Source organism: Somniosus microcephalus, chromosome 6, assembly GCF_052327205.1.
Source record: "Somniosus microcephalus isolate GS21.2 chromosome 6, FLI_Smic_1.0, whole genome shotgun sequence".
In the NCBI taxonomy this organism is placed as follows: Eukaryota; Metazoa; Chordata; class Chondrichthyes; order Squaliformes; family Somniosidae; genus Somniosus; species Somniosus microcephalus.
In genome coordinates, this window is record NC_140992.1 from 94,972,707 (window position 1) to 94,992,198 (window position 19,492).

Consider the following 19,492-nt stretch of genomic DNA (forward strand, 5'->3'; position numbering starts at 1 on the left):
TAATGGTTTTTCTTTATTTACTTGTGTGTTGGTGCATTTTTGTAGTCAACCCCCATTCATACTTTTGACAGTTCTGTGCGTACGGAACTGTCAAAAGTATGAAGTGGGATTCCCTTCTTCCATTAGTTGAGCTGGCCCACGTGATCCCAAGGGCGCTTGCGAACTGCATGTGCCCCTGGGATACGTGGGGCTCTGCGCATTTCCAAGAGGAGAGGCCCAAGATCGGAAGCCTCCGTACCTCCGGGACCAGCAGGTAGGTTCGTAGATTTTTTGCTGATCAGAGGCATCCACCTGCAGGAAGCCTCCAATCGGAAATTCAGGGCCAATGTATTTTCATTGCCATTGTGGTTTGGTAAGCTATAGTTCAGAAGTCAGTGGGTTGATGAAAGCTTTCACGGCCACTGAGCCCCTTCCCCTGAATGCATGAGTACAATATAAATTTGATCCAGAAAGCAATTAGCAGAAGCCGCTTTAATTTGCCAATTTGGGCCTAATTAAAATTGGAATGAAAAGGTATAACATAGAAATATTATAATTTGAAATGGGACAGATTCCCATTTCTGTTACAACCAGGGAAACATTATATAGGAAATACCAGCAGTGGATAACCAAGGTTTTCAGGTAGTGAATAAATAGCGTTTTTTGAGTGGTGAAACTAATTTTGTAAACCTTGAATTATTGGATATCTTTGGGCTGCAGTGACTTAATTTTAATAAACCAAGTCTCTTCACTGGTGTAGTCATGTAATTTCGCTCAAAGACTATTCATTGTTGCTTGTTGAAATCATTATAATAGTGTGTTGTGTCCACACCAAGGACTGTGACGAGTTTAAATATGCTCTCCTTTCTTGCAGGCTTCGCGCATTGTCAAGCGGTGGGAGTATTACCTCCCCTCCTCTCTCGCCAGCATTGCCAAAGTATAAGTTAGCAGATTACCGTTATGGAAGGGAAGAAATGCTAGCACTTTATGTAAAGGACCTTAAGGTATGTCTTGGCAAGACTTAGTAAATTGCATGGTGCCTGTCAGAAACTGTTGTCATTGAACAAAGTTTTTCTTTCTTCATTCATGGGATGTGGGTGTTGCTGGCAAGGACATCATTTTTTTGTCCATCCCTAATTGCTCTTGAGAAGGTGATGGTGAGCTGCCTTCTTGAACCTCTGCATTCCATGTGAAGATACTCCCACAGTGCTGTTAGGTAGGATTCCAGGATTTTGACTCAGTGTTGATGAAGGAACGGCGATGTATTTCCAAGTCAAAGTGGTGTGTGACTTGGAGGTGGTGATGTTCCCATGCACCTGTTGCCCTTGCCCTTCTGGGTGGTAGAGGTTGCAAGTTTGGGAGGTGCTGTCGAAGAAGCCTTGACGAGGCTGCAGTGCATCCTGTAGATGGTACACACTGCAGCCATGGTACGCCGGTGGTGGAGGGAGTGAATGTTTTAAGGTGGTGGATGGGGTGCCAATCAAGCAGGCTGCTGTGTCCTGGATGGTGTTGAGCTTCTTGAGTGTCGGAGCTGTACTCATCCAGGCAAGTGGAGAGTATTCCATCACTCTCCTTACTTGTACTTTGTAGATGGTGGAAAGGCTTTGGAAAGTCAGGAGGTGAGTTGCTTGCCGCAGAATACCTAGCCTCTGACCTGCTCTTGTAGCTACAGTATTTATGTGGCTGGTCCAGTTTAAGTTTCTGGTCAATGGTGACCCCCAGGATGTTGATAGTGGGGGATTTGACAATGGTAATGTGGTTGATTGTCATGGGGAGGTGGTTAGATTCTCTCTTGTTGGAGATGGTCATTGCCTGGCACTTGTGTGGTGCGAATGTTACTTGCTGTTTAAATTCTTCCGATAGAATTGGTTGGAAACATTCTCAATTCATTTTGTGACTTAGGAATTTCATGACTCTGCATTTAAGAGCCAGTCCACAAATACATATAGAGTTGAGAAGTGACAATTCTATGTAACATCTTGAGTAAGTGATCTTTAGGGAGTGTGCCTTACATTTTGGAATACATTGCTTCCCTTCTGGCCTCGGGGAAAGACGAGAATGGAGTAATTGACTTGGATGTAAATATAAATAACAACTAGGGCACCTGTTGCAAGAAAATAAAGGAATTCTTGACTTTATTGAGGAAAGTAAAGATTCTTGGCTAACTGCAATATTGGATCAAATTTGTGCTATAGCTGGAATAATTATTCACCAGAAACAGACAAAATCTCAAAGTCTAAATTAGGGCTATAGCCTAAAGTCTATCCCGCCCAATTTTTTGCAGTAAATTTTGCATTGCATTCCAGTAGCCAGTTGATCTGGTGAGTTGTTTAAAAATCTTGGTAGCATTCATGAGCTATGAACTTGTTCACTAGTTGCATTCTTCCCATACTGCTAGTTAGCTAGTAGAAGCAAACAGAAAAATGTTTAGTGTTTTAAACGTAGTATTTTGATAGTATTACAAACAAAATGCACGTGAGTATAATAGTGATACTAAATCACTGCCAAAATGGACATGAAATATTATTTTTCTATAATTTTTTTTAAAGAAATAGTTCAACGGAGTCCCTGGGTATGATAGTTTATTCAAGGATAATAGGTTGGCTCAGATTTGATATTGTCACCAATGTCTGCAGCATTTTGAGCAGTGTTATACAGGTTGAGCGTCCAAAACCCAGAGTTCTGGACTCCGGGACGATTGGTGGCAGGGTCGTCCGGAATCTGTAAAATGTTCCAGAATCCGGACACCCTGTTTCCGGGCCTAGGCATTTCCGGACTTGGAAGTGTTTCTGATGTCCGAAGTCCGGAAACGCCCGAGCCCAGGTTGCGATATTTTCGGACATCAGAAACACGTTCCGAAGTCCGGAAAAACACGAAAACTGGCTCGGCCTCGGTCCCGAGGTTGCCGGATTCAGGGCGCTCAACCTGTATTACCATTGAATTTTGTTCACTATTTAAAATCTGGAGACTGACGCACTCTGAGTAGCTGTGCTGGCTCAACTCTTGTAGTATTTTTTTGTCTGCAATAGTTAAAGTAGATGAATTAGAGTACTGTTACTATTTCACTCTGTTTGACCACTTTAATTCTATTTCTTGTGTAATTTAGATTCCCGTAGACCTAACTGATAAGGAGTTTCTTCCTATTTTACAAGAGGAGCCCCTGCCACCTTTAGCACTTGTACCTTTTACAGAAGAAGAGCAGGTGGGTGACTATAATTTTGTAAACAAATATTAATTCCTATTAGAGGAAAGACACCATTTTTATTTATGGGAGACTTTTTCAAACATTTTTATAATTTTGTTCATACAACTTTTTAAAGATAGTGTCCAGTTAATTTAGTCGATCCAATAGTGTTCCACGCTTATCCTGGGTCATATTAGTTACACAAATAGTAATGAACCTTTTGGCTCTCTTTACATAATGAGCAGAATGGAGGAAAGAGGGATGATGACCACAAAGCTACATTTTGCAGTGGTGCTTATCTCAAGCTGGCAGACCTGCTTATGGTGTAGAAGTAAATCTTTTTAAAATATATTTTTCATATTACAGTACTTTTTTAGTCACTTTAATTTAAATAACTAAGTAACTGGGTAGAAATTGGAATCTGTAAATCCATTTCCTATCTAACCCTATTATTGTTTAAATGTTAGCTATTAACATCTATTTATAACCTGGTCAAAAATATATTCAGTACATTTTACAGTGAATGTGCCCTGTATTGCATCTCTTGCCCCCTATAAAAGTGCCCAAAAATGACATTATCTAGAATTAATAATTTACTTGTTAAATACAATTTGTGAGAAATGGGATTTCTAGGGAGCTGTCTCAGATGAGTTATAACATTAGGCTAGTTATCAGAATGAAAATCTGCCCTTTTGTTCATGGAATATGAATGATTATGTTGTTATAAATTGGAATTTTGCAACATAACATGGCATATTGACTAGATTTCAGGTGTGTCTTGCGTGTGGAAGACTCAAAAGCTCATTGAACTCCTGCAGCTCAGTGGATGATTTCACTCTGTTACTACATGTTGTTACATTTCTTTTGTGACTGTTTTTAACTGGTTCACTATTGTTCTTTGTTTAAACCCATCAGAGAAATTTTTCCATGTCTGTAAACAGTGCAGCTGTCCTAAGATTAATGGGACGAGGTGGAGGAACAGTGGTAGGGGCGCCAAGAGGTAGAAGTTCCTCAAGAGGTCGAGGTAAGCATAAGAAATTTAAGCATCCCATATTTGAGTGTGCTACTTGATAGATACCTGCTTATTGGGCTCAGCAATTGAAAGACATCAGTGCCAAAGTGTACATATGCTTCAGAGTGATTAGTAATGATTGCAATAAGAAAGGAATTTGCCACAAGTGTGTTTCCATTAAAAGGCTTCGGGAGTAATGTAAAACTTTTTTGTTTTTCTACTTTAATACCCAGTATTGACATCAAGTACTCCCAGGTGAGGTACAGCATGGGCCAGATGCAAAGTAAAGGACCATGTACAACATATATATGGGCCAGGACCATGAGAGGTAGACATATTTTATTTCATGCTGAGCGAATATGGTATTTATTCAACATGTGACTAAGCAACCAAATCTGGACTACTTTCCTGTGAGTTTCTGATAGTTTAAAACAAATTGCTGTGAGCAAGCACATGGTTACAATGCCCACGCTCTCATTGCCCTATAGTATTCTGGACCGTCAGCTGTAGAAGTCAAACCTGCTGGTGCCATCCTGATTCACGATAAACTTACATAAACTAGAACCAAACAAACTCCTCCACTGAGGTCAGGCCCTAGTAACCACTACACATGTACTCCCACCTATGGGATAAAATTACAGGAAACTCTCTTTTAACCGGCACCTAAATAACCGGAAATCTCTGTTAACCAGCAAAATTCAGGAGTAGGTTCAGGTAAGTTACTTCATATTAGTGGCAGTTCCTGGATCTGTGGCTGTGTAACTGGGGTTCGTGCACTTGTTGCTAAGCAACAGGAACGCTTGGTCTGTGGCCGGAGTTCCTGCACATGTTGCTAAGCAACAGGGAAGCCTGGATTTGTTGCTGTGTATGGAGCTCTTGTACCTTTTAACTATATCTCTCTGTAATCCGGACTTTTTGATAAACCGGCACCACGCCGGTCCCGTTGGTGCCGGATAATAAAGAGTTTCCTGTACTACTTTCAGTTTGATGAAAAAGCAGTTGATGTTTTGTGCAGCAGAGTGATTACTTCTCCCCTTAGGATTCTCCAGTGCAACTACATAGTGTTCCGTATGATGCAGCAAAAATAGAACACAACTCCATTCAAAAGTTTAATTTTTTTTTAACTATATACCACATGAAAGTTGTCTACATATATCGGTATGAATAAAATGGTGCTAATGAAATTGTGTGAACACCATATTTTTACACTTATTAAAGAAATCTGCAGGATAGCCATTGCAGTATGCTCTAGCTCTACATTCTCCTGCCAAATGTGCCATATCCCCAATCTCTCTAGAACACGAGTGCCATGAAAATGTTACGCTGCACCAGTGTATAATTGCCATTCTTAATTATTTTTCCACACCCCACTGAAGGGGTACCACCCTAATTGGAAGAAATCCTACGGATGCTGTAAACAACTTTTCTTCCTTGAAGTGGGAGTCTCGTAATCTCTTCCCTCGGCCTGTATTCTGGTACTGGTTCTCTTTAACACGTCAACAAGAGATCTTGGGGTAAAAATTGGGTATCGCCCATTTTGGGGCGCTAATATCGGCCGGGTGCAAAGTTTAGCGCCCGCCGCTAATTATCGCCTCCGACTGCAAAATTAGCCTCTATCGCCCATGGAGGTGATTTGAGCACTAAATCAGGTGCTACACATCTCTCAAGGCGCAAACGTCAGGGAGCGAGGCGCTACCTCAGAACGCTACTGAAGCTCGAGTGATGTCAGTTACCATGGAAGCCAGACAGACTGGCGCTGTCCAGTTCTTAAAGGGGAGGGGCCATCTTGCTGGCCAGCCACATCCTGCTCATTGCAGCCTTGAATCTCGGCCCGGAGAGACCTCTAAAGCAATTGTGTTGGAAGCACTAATGGATAAGCCCAGGGAAAGAGCTTGGCGCTTAGGAACCTCAAAAAAGGTGCTGAGGGCCAAAACTCCTTAGGATAGCGTTAAATCTTTCCGGACGTCTCTCTCCCTCTCAACCTGCGTGTACCAAAAATTTTGCCGACAAAAGACAGGAAGCGCCCGCCTTTAAATAGCACTCCCCCAGCCCCTTCCCGACTTGAAAACGTTCCCCTCTACCTGTTGTTCCTAGAGGCAGGCGCGGAGGCAGGGCGCGCGACTCAATATTCAGCCCGGGGTGTTGCATGCTCGGCTGACGTCATGATCTGTAGGCGCAGGAGATCGTGGCGGTAGTGTTTAGCGCTGCCGCAAAACGACAGGCGCTAATGGGAGATGCTAATCAACCAAATTTTTCCCCCTGCTGTCTCATGCCAGAAAGGTTCTTCATCTTGCTGTTTATTGGTTAATTGCCTCATTATTCATCATCATTGTTAATTTAGTAGCTGTTTTTGTTCAGCTCTTAAAAACTTAATTCCTGAATTACAGTACAGTCCCCAGCACTTAAAACATCCATGATTAAAATGAGCAGTCGCTTATATTGGCCAAAAAGCAATAACATTATCCATTTGCATTAACGTCAGTTTCAAAGTTGCCGGTTATAGCGTCTTAAGTGCTCTGTTTATTTTGGACAGAAACAACTGTGCTTACCCACTCAGATTCCTCGATCACATAGGCTGGGCTTATCAAGAAAAACAAGAATGCTTCAGTTATAATCTCAAACAGGATTTTTTTTAAATTATGATATAAAAACTGCTGGTTTTTTGTTGGTCTAAATGTATTTTTTATTCACTGATATCCTCCCAAGAAAAGCAAAAAGCAATTCTTCCACCAATTAAGTCCAAGCACTTAACCGGCTTTCGAGTCAAAGTAGAAAACTGGCAGCTGACTTTAAACGTCTTTCTGGTATCCTAATTTCATGTTGCTTATACGAGTCATGATACTCTCTGCGGTATTAATGCTACAATGAGTGAAATACTCTAAGAAACATTCAATAGTTTCCAGTATTTACACCGACGGAGCACATTCTGATTGCTCAGGAATAGAAAATAAATGAATGTGTTCATTTCTGCCGCTAACTCTTTTCTGTAAACCCTAAAATAGCTCATATGTATCTTGTCTGCAACAGAGAAGAATAGGTGAAACAAGGAGTATTGGGATCAAACGAATTAAAATGATTTTAAATTTTATTAATACTGCTGTGTAATACCGGCCATTGCGTATAGCGGGCAAATCGTGTTCGCACGATTGCGCCTGCTATAAGCAGTGGGGACTGTATTGATATTTATACTCCGTTATCAGTCACAATTTATTTTCCACATTATTCTGTGATCAAGTCATGTCAATTCACTGTTCTTCTGATCCTAAGGGCTGCAATAGACTCCTCTTTCCAGCAGCACATTCCTATCATTGGTTGTTTTGTAATGTCCTCTCATGTTAGATAGCTTGCACTGCAAGGTCTGTTCCACAATCTTCTCGTCCTCTCCTATCAAAACAAAAATGCAAGAATAGACCTGATTACTTCTGGCATGCTGAGGTAACTTGATTGTATCTGTATTCATAAACTTGATTTGTACCTGCATTCATAAACTTGATTTAGAGAAATTTCCTCGTGAGAACAGTAAGGACGATACCAGGAATTATAAAGGAATGAGAGGAAAGCCGAAGGGCAAATAAGACACCACCAAGAAAGGTGGAGATGCTCAGCAGATGCCCTGGCAGAGAATTCTAGCTGCTCTGTCTACTCCCTGTAAAATATTGGCCCAGAAATTCGGGTCGGGGGCTTCCCGCGGGTGCAAGCCCCCGACCTGCACTTGCGCGCCGGCAGTTGAGCTGTAGGGCCCTGTGGAATTCCGATCCGGGGCCTGGCCCAGCTGCCGGCGCGCAGTGCTTGCGTGTCCCAGGGGCGCAATTAGTTCGATGCGTCCCCTGGGATCACGTGGGCCATGGGCAGCCAATCAGAGCAGGGAATGCTCCATTCATGAATCTTGACAGGAAGACTTATAAATACTACAGCCCCAAAATAGCAGTAAACCTTCAAATAAATTTTAAAAAAATCACTTTTTAAATAAACTATAAATTACATTAACTATTTTAAACAATTTAAATTTATGAAAAAAATAATTTTATATTCTAACGGGGCTAAAAATAAACTTACCTTGCTTTAAAGTATTTAAAAATAATAAACCTGTGGAAAAAATGTTTTAATTTTAATTAATTGACCACTTACCTTGTAAAAAGCAGGCCTTACGCCTGCTTTTTACATTTCTAAATTCTAAAACTTACCCTCCCAGAGAAACCTGTAATAAAAAAAAAACGTAAGTTCAAAGCGCACGCGCAGACTCCCCCGCGCACGCGTTCGACCTCTGAACCCCTGCTTTCAGAGGAACGGAAGTGCCGGTTTCCCGCGCATGCGCAGTGCATGCAGGAAACCGGCACTTCCATCGGGCCCACGGGTGAGTACCCCGTGCGTACTCACCCGTGGAGACCCGAATTTCTGGGCCGTTATCTTCAGTCTTCCTGTTCACTTACATGTATGTTACAAAGCTGTGTATATGTAGTACTAATGTAATGTCACTAGGTGTCATCATTGGAATGATTCACAGAACATGAGACTTAAATTCACATTAAAAGGATGCTAAAAGGTCCTCAACAAAGATTTTAAAGTGGCTTATCAGGATTTAAAAAAAAATGTTACTTTTAACTATACACGTGTCAGCATTGGCTCAGTGGTAGCACTTGCCTCTTAATCAGAAGGTTGTGGGATCAAGCCTTACTCAAGAGACTTGAAGCCATAATCTAGCTGATATTTCAGTGCAGTACGGAGAGAGTGCTACACTGTCAGAGGTGTGTTGTCTTATGGATGAGAAGGTAAACCAAGACCCTATCTGCTCCCTCAGATGGACGTAAAAGACACCATGGCACTATTCGAAGAAGAGCAGATGAGTTTTCCAGTGTCCTGGCCAACACTTATTTCTCAACCAACACTGCTAAAGCAAATGATCTGGTCTTTATCTTGCTGCCTTCTGTGTGCAAATTGGCTGCCATAGTTCCCTATTTTGCAACTGTGACTACAATTCAAAAGTACTTAATTGGCTGTGAAGTGCTTTAGGACAACCTGAGGATATGAACGGTGCTGTATAAATACAAGTTGTCTCTTTTCATTTGTTTCCTTTTTGTTTTTTGGTGAATCTGGTAATGGTTTTCCAATTAACTTGCATAATAACATAAGAAATAGGAGTAGGCCATTTGGCCTGTCGAGCCTACTCCGCCATTCAGTAAGATCATGGCCGATCTGATCTTGGCCTCGACTCCATTTCCCTGCCCGCTCCCCATAACCCTGGACTCCCTTATCGTTCAAAAGTCTGTCTATCTCCACCTTAAATATATTCAATGACCCAGCCTCCACAGCTCTCTGAGGTAGAGAATTCCACAGATTCATGGCCCTCTAGAGAAGAAATTCCTCCTCATCTCCGTTTTAAATGGGCAACCCCTTATTCTAAAACTATGCCCCCTAGTTCTAGATTTCCCCACGAGGGGAAACATCCTCTCTGCATCTACCTTGTCAAGCCACCTCAGCATCTTGTATGTTTCAACAAGATCACTTCTTCTAAACTCCAATGAGTATAGGCACAACCCACTCAACCTTTCTTCATAAGACAACCCCTTCATCTCAGGAATCAACCTAGTGAACCTTCTCTGAACTGCCTTCAATGCAAGTATATCCCTTCTTAAATAAGGAGACCAAAACTGTACACAGTACTCCAGGTGTGGTCTCACCAATATCCTGTACAATTGTAGCAGGACTTCCCTACTTTTATACTCCATCTCCCTTGCAATAAAAGCCAACGTTCCATTTGTCTTCCTAAACCTCACATTTTCCCACATTACACTCCATCTGCCAAATTTTTGCCCACTCACTTAGCCTATCGATATTTCTTTGCAGATTCTGTGTGTCCTCTTCACAACTTGCTTTCCCACCGATCTTTGTACCATCAGCATATTTGGCTACATTACACTCGGTCCCTTCATCCAAGTCACCAATATAGATTGTAAATAGTTGAGGCCCCAGCACTGATCCCTGCGGCACCCCACTAGTTACAGTTTGCCAACCTGAAAATGACCCATTTATCCCGACTCTCTGTTTTCTGCTAGTTAGCCAATCCTCTATCCATGCTAATATATTAACCCCAACCCTTATCTTGTGCAGTAACCTTTTATGTGGCACCTTATCGAATGCCTTCTGGAAATCCAAATACACTACATCTACTGGTTTCCCTTTAACCACCCTGCTCGTTACATCCTCAAAGAACTTCCAATACAAGTTACTGTGGACCTTTTTCAAATGATTCCATGGTCACTTTGCAGTCATTATGACATTACAATGCTGATTATCTATCTCACTTGAGAGCTATTTTCTGATGAATTGGTTATTTGAAAGTACAGTTGTATAAGCAGCAGAGAATTCTATGCTCTGAGGACCTCTAGCGGTTTTGTGACCTAAAAAACGCAACAAGGAGAAGGAAAAATTGCGGGGAGCATTTCTACATTAAATACTACAGTACATTTATTTGTTTTTTTAAATCACTTGTTTTTATTTGTAATAATATCTTTAGTTTCAGCCAGGAAAGACTAATCAGATTGGTGATTGAAGCTTATCTCATTTGGTATGTGGGCCATGATGTAAGGCTTACTAAATTTCTTTCCAAAATAGCTTCATGTTTTACCTTCATTAGGTCATTGTTGTCCCTTTTTTTCTTACCTTCGGCATTACTGGTCAAAACTGGAATGTTGCTTTTGCATGGTGCTTTTGACGTGGATTGGGTAAAATCTGTCCACAAGGATCACAAGACTCTGTCCTATGGTCAGCAATCATTGGATGATATTGGTGGAAATAGTTTGTGAAATGCGTTGTCTATCTGGCAGACTAAGGATCTTCAGGCGAAGTTGGGGCAAGCTGTGAGGTTGATGGTGAGTGACCTCATGGATTTGCTCAAACTTCAATTTGAAAGTTTCTAAAAACAGTCACTGGATCACTAAGTATACTTTTGTAAAGAATTCTTAAGACTGAATCTGTTGGAGCTGGTCTCCAGTTCAACAGATGTGTCCAATAAGCAGGGATTTCATCCTGTCCGAGCAGGTGATGGTCATTGCCTTCTTCCCTTTGTCTTATGGTGACTCGAGCTTGCTACCACAATATGAAGCTTTGATTTGAATAATCTAGATGACCCTAGCAGGTAGATTTATTTCTACCGCATGTGAGAACATGATGCAGAGAAGAAATCAAATGGGCAGAAATAATAGCAACTGATTGCTTCTACTGCTCACTCTGAATCTCTGCGTGTGAATGAGCTTGAAAGTGGATTAAATAGCAGTATTGAAGCCTGTAGTGAGCAATGATGACCAACCCAGAGCTTGGGAGCAGAGTTTCATAATAAGAACACAATTGTGCATACATCATTGTGTTGTGAACTTTTTTCCCATGGACATTTTTTTAAAAAGGTGTAACTAATGATTCCAGGCCTGTTCTGAGGCTAAATTTTTGGGTCTCTCCAGAGGTAACAATGTGGAAGGAGGAAAAGAAGGTATTAAACTTCACTTTTTTTTAATCATAAAGAATGGTTTGAATGTGTTCAAGCTGTTATAATTTTCATTAAATCTTCTAGCAAAGCAGAAAGGATTGTTGTGATGGTTTACTTGTGGGTACATTTTAAACTCCTTTTTGATATTTCTGGCTGACTTGTGCTTTATTTGAAGATAGATATTTGAGAGAGTTTAGTTTTGTTTCTTTCTGGTTACATTGTTCCCTTGGTGAGAAATGTCATGGTCAGGGAATGGAATACTAATTTTAACTTTGATTACCTCGCATTGACAGCAACTCGAATTTATGTGGATATGCCAAGTCAAAGCGAGAGATCAAGAGATGAGGTGGAAAGCTTGGATGAATGAATGGGCTTAGATAAGATGTTTAATGGTGGAAAGAAGTGAAGCGTTCTAGGCAGAGTTTCAGAAAGCATCATTAGTGGGCGGAAAGGGGTGAATATAAAGCTAGAATTCGATGAATAGAGCATTTGAGAGAAGTTTTATGGCTGTAGGAGCTTGGCAAGATAGGGTGGGGCAAGGCTGTGGAGGGATTTATGGACAAGGATTAAGTTTTTAAACTAATGGGCTGGGGTGAGTCAGTGAAGATGGTAATGGACAAATGAGACAGCGCTGGACTGGAAACGAGTGGTAGATTATTGGATCAGTTACAGTTTATGAAAGGAGAAGGCTGGGAGGCGAGTATTTGTGTTTCCTCCAAGTGAATCTGTGCTAGCCCCTCTGTTACCTCAACATCTTTGTGTGGAGCCCAAAATTACACACTAGTGGTCTTGCTAAGGTTTCATATGAATACACCATTACATCTAGACTTTTATATTCTATATCTCTTGCCTTAAAACCATATATTCCATTAGCATTTTTAAGCCATGTCCACTTTGAGGTGCTGCTCTGAACCTGTACCCCAAATCCTTTTCTCCCACATCACCCAATCTTGCCTGATTCAAAGTATAATTACTTTTATTTTTCCAGCCAAAATATTTACTATGCATACTAATTCAGTATTTTCTGTAAATTTGGACATCACACTCTCTAGCCCTATATCCAAATCATTGATATACTCAGTAAACAGAAGCGGTCCCACAGCAAAACCCTGTGGGACACCATCACCCACTTCCAACCACTCTGAGAAAAGGCCCTTCGCTCCTACTTTGTTTCCTCTTGAGGAAGAAAAGTTGGGGTTGGCATCAGTGGGAGCAATGGGGGTGCAAAATAACTATTGGTTTGGGAGCAAAGGCAGGTGAGGGAGCAGTTAAATAAATCAATAGTCGCGGATACAACACAATACCTGGAGGACCAACTTGTGAAAATTGGGAGTTGAGTGTGTGATTGTAAGGGAATTGCGGAGCCATGTTTGTGTGTGCAGTGATATCAATGCGATCATCCATTGAGATCACAAATGGCAATGGATTTATTCACAGGAACAGATGTTTCATTGGAAATGGAGCAGTGATTATAGATCCTTTAGTCTGATTAGGGTAGGCAACAGTATGTGGAGGAATTGACCCCAAAACCCTGTTTTAGACTAGGGATTGCCAACAGCAGAGGATGGACCAATTTAGATTGCTGATCTGGGAGATCCAGCAATAAGTGGAATGTTGGATCTAGTACTTCAAAGCAACTCTACTGGACCCATGTAATAGTTCCATTTTCTATGCTATCTAGATGTGTGAATCTTCTGATGAATTCTGCCTATGTCATGCCATATTATGATCAGTTTTGTACATATCCTTAAGGAACTTGGTTGAGATTATCAAAAACTCACTTCATATAGAACATTTCTGATTGGTAGAACTTTTATCTTTTTATCCATCTGGGCTGAATTAAATTCCTGGTCCCAGATTGAGGAGTTTCTTGGTATACTGCAGTACTTTTCTTTGTGCGATATATCTGTCCAGTACTTAGTAATAACTCTGCCAATCTCCATTTATCTGGGGAATTAACAATGGAAGTTGAGAAATGTGGCATATTTAAATACATCTTGAATAAACAATAGGAAGCTTGATACAAACTTTTTTCTTTATATAATCCCCAAGCCTTTTTTAAATTTTTCCTCAGGTCGAGGACGAGGTGAAGGTGGTTTTTACCAAAGAAGTTTTGATGAAGGTGAAGGGGGTTTTGGTCGAGGGGTTCGAGAAATGCATAGATCGCAAAGTTGGGAAGAAAGGTGAGTTGATGCATTAAGGTATTACTGTGGTAGCTTAGTTCCAATTCAATTAATTCTCTAGCGGTTAATATTTTCAATGGTATTAACAACTATAATATAATTAGATGCTCCCATGCTTTCTCCAGCCTCAGACACAGCCGCCTCCATTATCCTGCTAGGTAGGACTGCCTTGTCTTGGTTCCACTTCTACATATCCAGTTGTTAACCAGAGCATCTCTAGCAACAGTTTATTTTCCCACCCCACGCTGTCACTTTGGGAGATACCCAAGGATCTATCCTTGACCTCTTGGTGTTGTCATCCTAGGACGTGGGGCCAACTTCCACATGCATGCTGATACTAAGCTCCACTGCCTCTGTGCTATCAAATTGCTTGTCTGATATTCAGTCTCTGAACCTTCAGCTTAACACCTGGAAGACAGAAACCATTGTCTTCGACCCCCAGCGCAAACTACATAAGCTTGCCATCTGCTCCATCCTTTTCCCCAGCATTGTCTGAGGTTGAACCAGACTAGGCATTCTGTTCAACAGTGAGCTGAATTTTGGACCCAATATCCTCTCCATCACAAAAACCTTCTACTTCAGTCTCCATAATGTTGCTTGATTCCGCCCTAACCTCAACCCATCTGCTGCTGAAATCCTCATTTGTGCCTTTGTCACCTTGGATTCAGTTATTCCAGTTCTCTCCAGGCTAGCCTCCCATCTTCCATTCTCTTTCAAGCTTCATCTTATCCAAAACTTTGTTGCATGTATCCTATCCTGCACCAAGTATCTTTTGCCCATCACCATTGCCCTCGCTGATCTAGGTTGGCCCCTGGTTCCCCAGTGCCGCAAATTTTAAAATTATCTCCCTTTTTCTCCAATCCATCTATGACCTTGACCCCCTCTCTATCTCCTATAACTTCCCCAGTTCTACCCACATCCCCGTTGAACTCTTTAATTCCTCTGATATGGGCCTCTTGTGCACTCCCCCTACCTTTGCCCTAACTATTATTGGCTATTGTGCATTCAACCATCTCGGTCTTATGCTCTGGAATGCTTTCCCAAACCTCCCCTTCTCCTTTTTCAAGACCCCCTTAAAACCTCTTTTTGACCCAAGGATATGGTCACTCCACCTAATCTTTTGTCTTTTGGCTTGGTGTTTTTGGAACGTTTTTCTAATTTAAAGATGCTATATAAATGCAATTTGTTGTTGCTGCTCTCTTGTTTCCTAATGTTTAATATGATAATTTTGAACTTGCATTATTTTCATTGCAATAGCATACTTACCACAATAGCAATTTATCACAGCAGATGCAGAAAATAGATGCTCCCCAAAATAGTACTGGAAAACCACATTTTGGTATGTGCGGAGCATCCTTATTTAATCTATTTCTCATATTGCATGCATTCCAATGCGTCCGAATGTGCTGTACTTGTATTTTTTAAGTTTACTGTTTGCATCAGTAAGCATTTCCTTCCATAATGGTGCCTAAGTGGAATCTGTGCTGCAGATCTACCCAGAGCGCTCCCAAGCCCACCATCATAGGTTTGTTGGAGCCCTTAATTTAGAATCATAGAATGATACAGCACAGAAGGCGGCCATTTGGTCCATTGTGCCTGTGCCGGCTCTTTGAAAGAGCTATCCAATTAGTCTCACTCCCCTGCTCTAAGTCATGAAGTAAAGCAAGCACTTTTCAACTTTACTGGTTATATGAAGGTCATATTGTGTAGATTACAGCAGTATATATTTGAACTTTATTGGTAGTAGATCTTGATTTCTCAGAGGAATGAGCACATTTACTTCAGAAAAATATTTTATCACTTGCACCCAAGCAGTTAGCATGGAGTTTTGAGACTAGTTTGCAATTAATGACTCCGAAGTGAAAGGGTGACTGTACCTGTTTGCTTGAAGTGCACAATTGGTAATATTGTAAAAGGCTGTGGGTTTGAATTTGTGATGTAGAGCTTTATTTATATTTATAATTATTTTAACGGTATGTAATGTTTAAGGTACAGTGATGATGGTTATGTTGTCTAAGTCAAATCTACAGAACCATGAAATGTTTTTTCGAAAATTAAAAGTGTGTTCTAATCGGATTATCAGAATAAATTGACATTTACAAATTAGACCAAATTGTGCTTCCCAGACTACTTACTACCTGCAGCTCCAAATGCACAAGCATTCAGAGCTTTGAACTTGCACCGTAGGATCTGTCCAAAGCTTTTCATCAAAAACTGCTTGTTGCAGCACTTCAAGAGTATCATAGTGTTGCATGACTTTTGATATAGTAGAATGATTTTTAAAATTTGTTTTTTCTGTCCAAATTAGTTTACGGTTGATATAGTCTGCACTATTATTGCAGTAAAATTGAAACTGTGAAGTGTGGCTTCTTCTGTAAGCCTTAACCTTTAAAATAAAACTCTCTAAGTAACTCTCTTTTCCTTTGACATATCTTAAGTGACAAGCCAGCCCACAAAGTAGATGAGAAGCAGAATACATGTACAGCAGATTTATGTTAATATTGAAGTGTATATGTGCGTGCGTTTTTTTTAAGCACACCAAAGAGATGGAGGGGACAAATTAGTTTACCCACATTCCTTTATAATAAAAAAAAAGGGTCATGGCAATTCCATTATGCTACTACTGGGGAAAATAGCTTACTTGAAAAATGTGAGAAACCAAGTAGCTAACAGGTTCAACATGACTATGATTCATTTCTCAGTTAATCTTAAAGCTCAATCACATGCCTTGTAATATTTAGTATTTACTGAAGCTCTTGTGGTTGAATTTTTGCTGCCATTCAGTTCTGTCAGTACCTTGAATTCAGTAATAACGTTAAACTTACATTTCTAACAGGTTTATGTTGAACTTAGCTTTAAAGAATTGTATAGGGAATAGTGAACAGATTTGAAATTTTCCCCTTTAAAGTTATTCACGAAGGGCTTATTTTAGTGAGTGTTGGACTTACTATTCAATTTTAGCTCAAACTGGAAGTTTTTGCTGCCATGCTGTAGAAAAGACAAGGTTGCCAGTTCCCTTTCTATGTTTCAGCCTGCAGAGGTATAGAAAAATAATGCAATAATATACAGTCCCTGGATTGCCACATTATAACTAGCTATTCTTCTAAATGTCTGAACATTTAAGATGGCAACGTAGGAGTTCAGGACTGATGCTGATAATGTTGCAATCAATACCTATTTGAGTTTGATGGATTTTTTTTGTATATTGAGAAGGTTGTATTTATATTGCAACATTTATCAATTTGCAGCACTTCATTAAGCACTACACTACATAAGATTGTTTTACACTTGTTTGCCGACATTGCAATAATGACTGCACTCAAAAAAAAAAAAAAAAAAAAAAAAAAAAACTTAATTGGCTGTTAAATACTTCGGGACGTCTTGATGATGTGAGAAGCGCTACATAAATGCATGTTTGTTCTTTTTGTTTCCACTCCATTGTTGTAAAATTGTACTCTGGAAAAAGCTGAAAAGCATTTTTATAAAAATACATAAAATTCTTGAACTCCCAACGTATTGCAGTATATCTGTATTGCATACGGGAGGGCTGTTTTAAAAGGAGGAGGGTAACCAATGGTAGCATCGAGTTCTATTGACATTGTTACTGCACAATAATAAAAAAAAGTTATATAATCACATTCAGAACATATCCATACATTAAGAAAAGATCACACCTAGTGCACATTCATCACATCAACATTGTCCATCACAGAAACAAATTGTAATTGCATCACATTTTACGCAGTTGCTTTACATTCCCAGGAAACAATAAAAAAAACTTTACAACTTCACTGTTTCTTGTAGACTTTCCCTTCAGCGACGTGATTAAGAAGACCAATGGAATGTTGGCTTTCATTGCTAGGGGGATAGAATATAAAAATAGGGAGGTATTGCTTCAGTTGTACAAGGTATTGGTGAGACCGCACCTGGAATACTGCGTACAGTTTTGGTGTCCATACTTAAGAAAGGACATACTTGCTCTCGAGTCAGTACAAAGGTTCACTCGGTTAATCCCGGGGATGAGGGGATGGACATATGAGGAGAGGTTGAGTAGATTGGGACTCTACTCATTGGAGTTCAGAAGAATGAGAGGCAATCTTATTGAAACATATAAGATTGTGAAAGGGTTGGATCGGGTGGATGCAGGGAAGATGTTCCTGATGATGGGTGAAACTAGAACTAGGGGGCATAGTCTTAGAATAAGGGGCTGCTCTTTCAAAACTGAGATGAGGAGGAACTACTTCACTCAGGGTGGTAGGTCCATGGAATATGCTGCCCCAAAAAACTGTAGAAGCTACATCATTACATAAATTTAAAACAGAAATAGACAGTTTCCTAGAAGTAAAGGGAATTAAGGGTTACGGGGAGCGGGCAGGAATTTGGACATGAGTCTAGGTTCGGATTGGTCATGGCCCTGTGGGTAGCGGAGCGGGCCGTGTAGCCTGATCCTGCTCCTATTTCGTGTGTCTAATTCTGTTAGATGCAGGAGATGGTTCTGTGATAGTGGATTGGCAGTTAGGATCAGATCAGCCATGATCTTATTGAATGGCGGAGCAGGCTCGAGGGGCCGATTGGCCTACTCCTGCTCCTATTCCTTGTGTTCTTATGTTATTGATTTGTTATCCATCCATCCTCCTTTGCTTATAAAACAGTATTTCTGTTGACTCCCCATTAGCAATACCATGGGAGATGCGCTAGTAAGTACAGAAAAGCAAAGCTGCATATTTTGATTTCAACAGGGACATCAGTAGTAAGTACAATATTGTTGATTACAAAAAAAAGTCTTTGATTGCAGGAGTTGATATTTGGACCCCATGGATATTCCTTTACATACTGCATAGATTTGAGACTCCTTATGGAGAATGCCAAATAAGATTAAAACAAAGTAATTTTGGTTTAATAAAAACATTTCTTGGATTAGGCCAGATTCCTAAAATGATTCTAATATTGAATAGTCTCTCATTGTGCTAGCCCTGTGGCTCTTAACTAGAAGGAAATTTAAGTTGTTTTTACTTTTTTAATAGGGGAGAACGACGGTTTGAAAAACCAGGGCGAAAAGAACCAGGTCAGTTTAACAAATTTGAAATATTAACTAATTTGCTATGTTGAATTTCTCCAGAAGGATATATGCTATCTCCTCATGCATGATTCACTTTGTGGTTTTAAAGTAGGATTGAATGTGAAAGAGTGCTCTTTCACTTGTAGGACCTGGGTTGAAATCCAGTCTAGTGTCTTCAAAGGCTGTAAGATTACTAAGTGAACTGAAGTTTGGAGCAGTCTGTCTAGTTTCTGGCAGAATGGGAATTTTCACAATGAAGTATAGGGTATTTGGTGGCTGGGGTTGACATTCTGCTGGAACAGTTTAGGTGGTACATTACTCTGCACCTGGCTTGTGCTCATATTAGGTGTGAAATGTGGGAAAATTTTCTTTTTTCTAAGCACTGATCTTCACATTGATGACCAGAACATTTGCAACACACAAACTTTGCAACATCATGATATACAGATCATCAGAATTTTCCAGTTTGATATTTTTGAAGCCACTCTTAAAAATATATCATGTTTTTAATTTTCTTGCTAATGTCTCTCTCCCCCCCCCCCCCCCCCCCCCCCATGGTTGGAGTACATCTGAACACACATTTGTTACATCAACT

The 19,492-nt window shown here is 40.4% G+C and overlaps 1 protein-coding gene across 6 annotated transcripts in view; it reads left to right on the forward strand.

Moving 5' to 3' along the window:
- gigyf2 (GRB10 interacting GYF protein 2) overlaps positions 1–19,492 on the forward strand; it is a 156,738-nt gene that overhangs the window by 23,793 nt on the left and 113,453 nt on the right. For 5 of the 6 annotated variants that reach the window (XR_015078714.1, XM_085990566.1, XM_085990565.1 and 2 more), the window contains exons 3-7: positions 854–983; positions 3,086–3,181; positions 4,079–4,187; positions 13,730–13,838; positions 18,863–18,903. Coding sequence is in view for 4 of the 6 variants with exons in the window: in XM_085990566.1 (XP_085846692.1) it covers positions 854–983; positions 3,086–3,181; positions 4,079–4,187; positions 13,730–13,838; positions 18,863–18,903 (485 nt within the window). In the remaining 2 variants the exon portion in view is untranslated. Of the gene's footprint in view, positions 1–853; positions 984–3,085; positions 3,182–4,078; positions 4,188–13,729; positions 13,839–15,153; positions 15,178–18,862; positions 18,904–19,492 lie in introns of those variants that run through there. The other variant, XM_085990568.1, reaches the window with a different exon arrangement.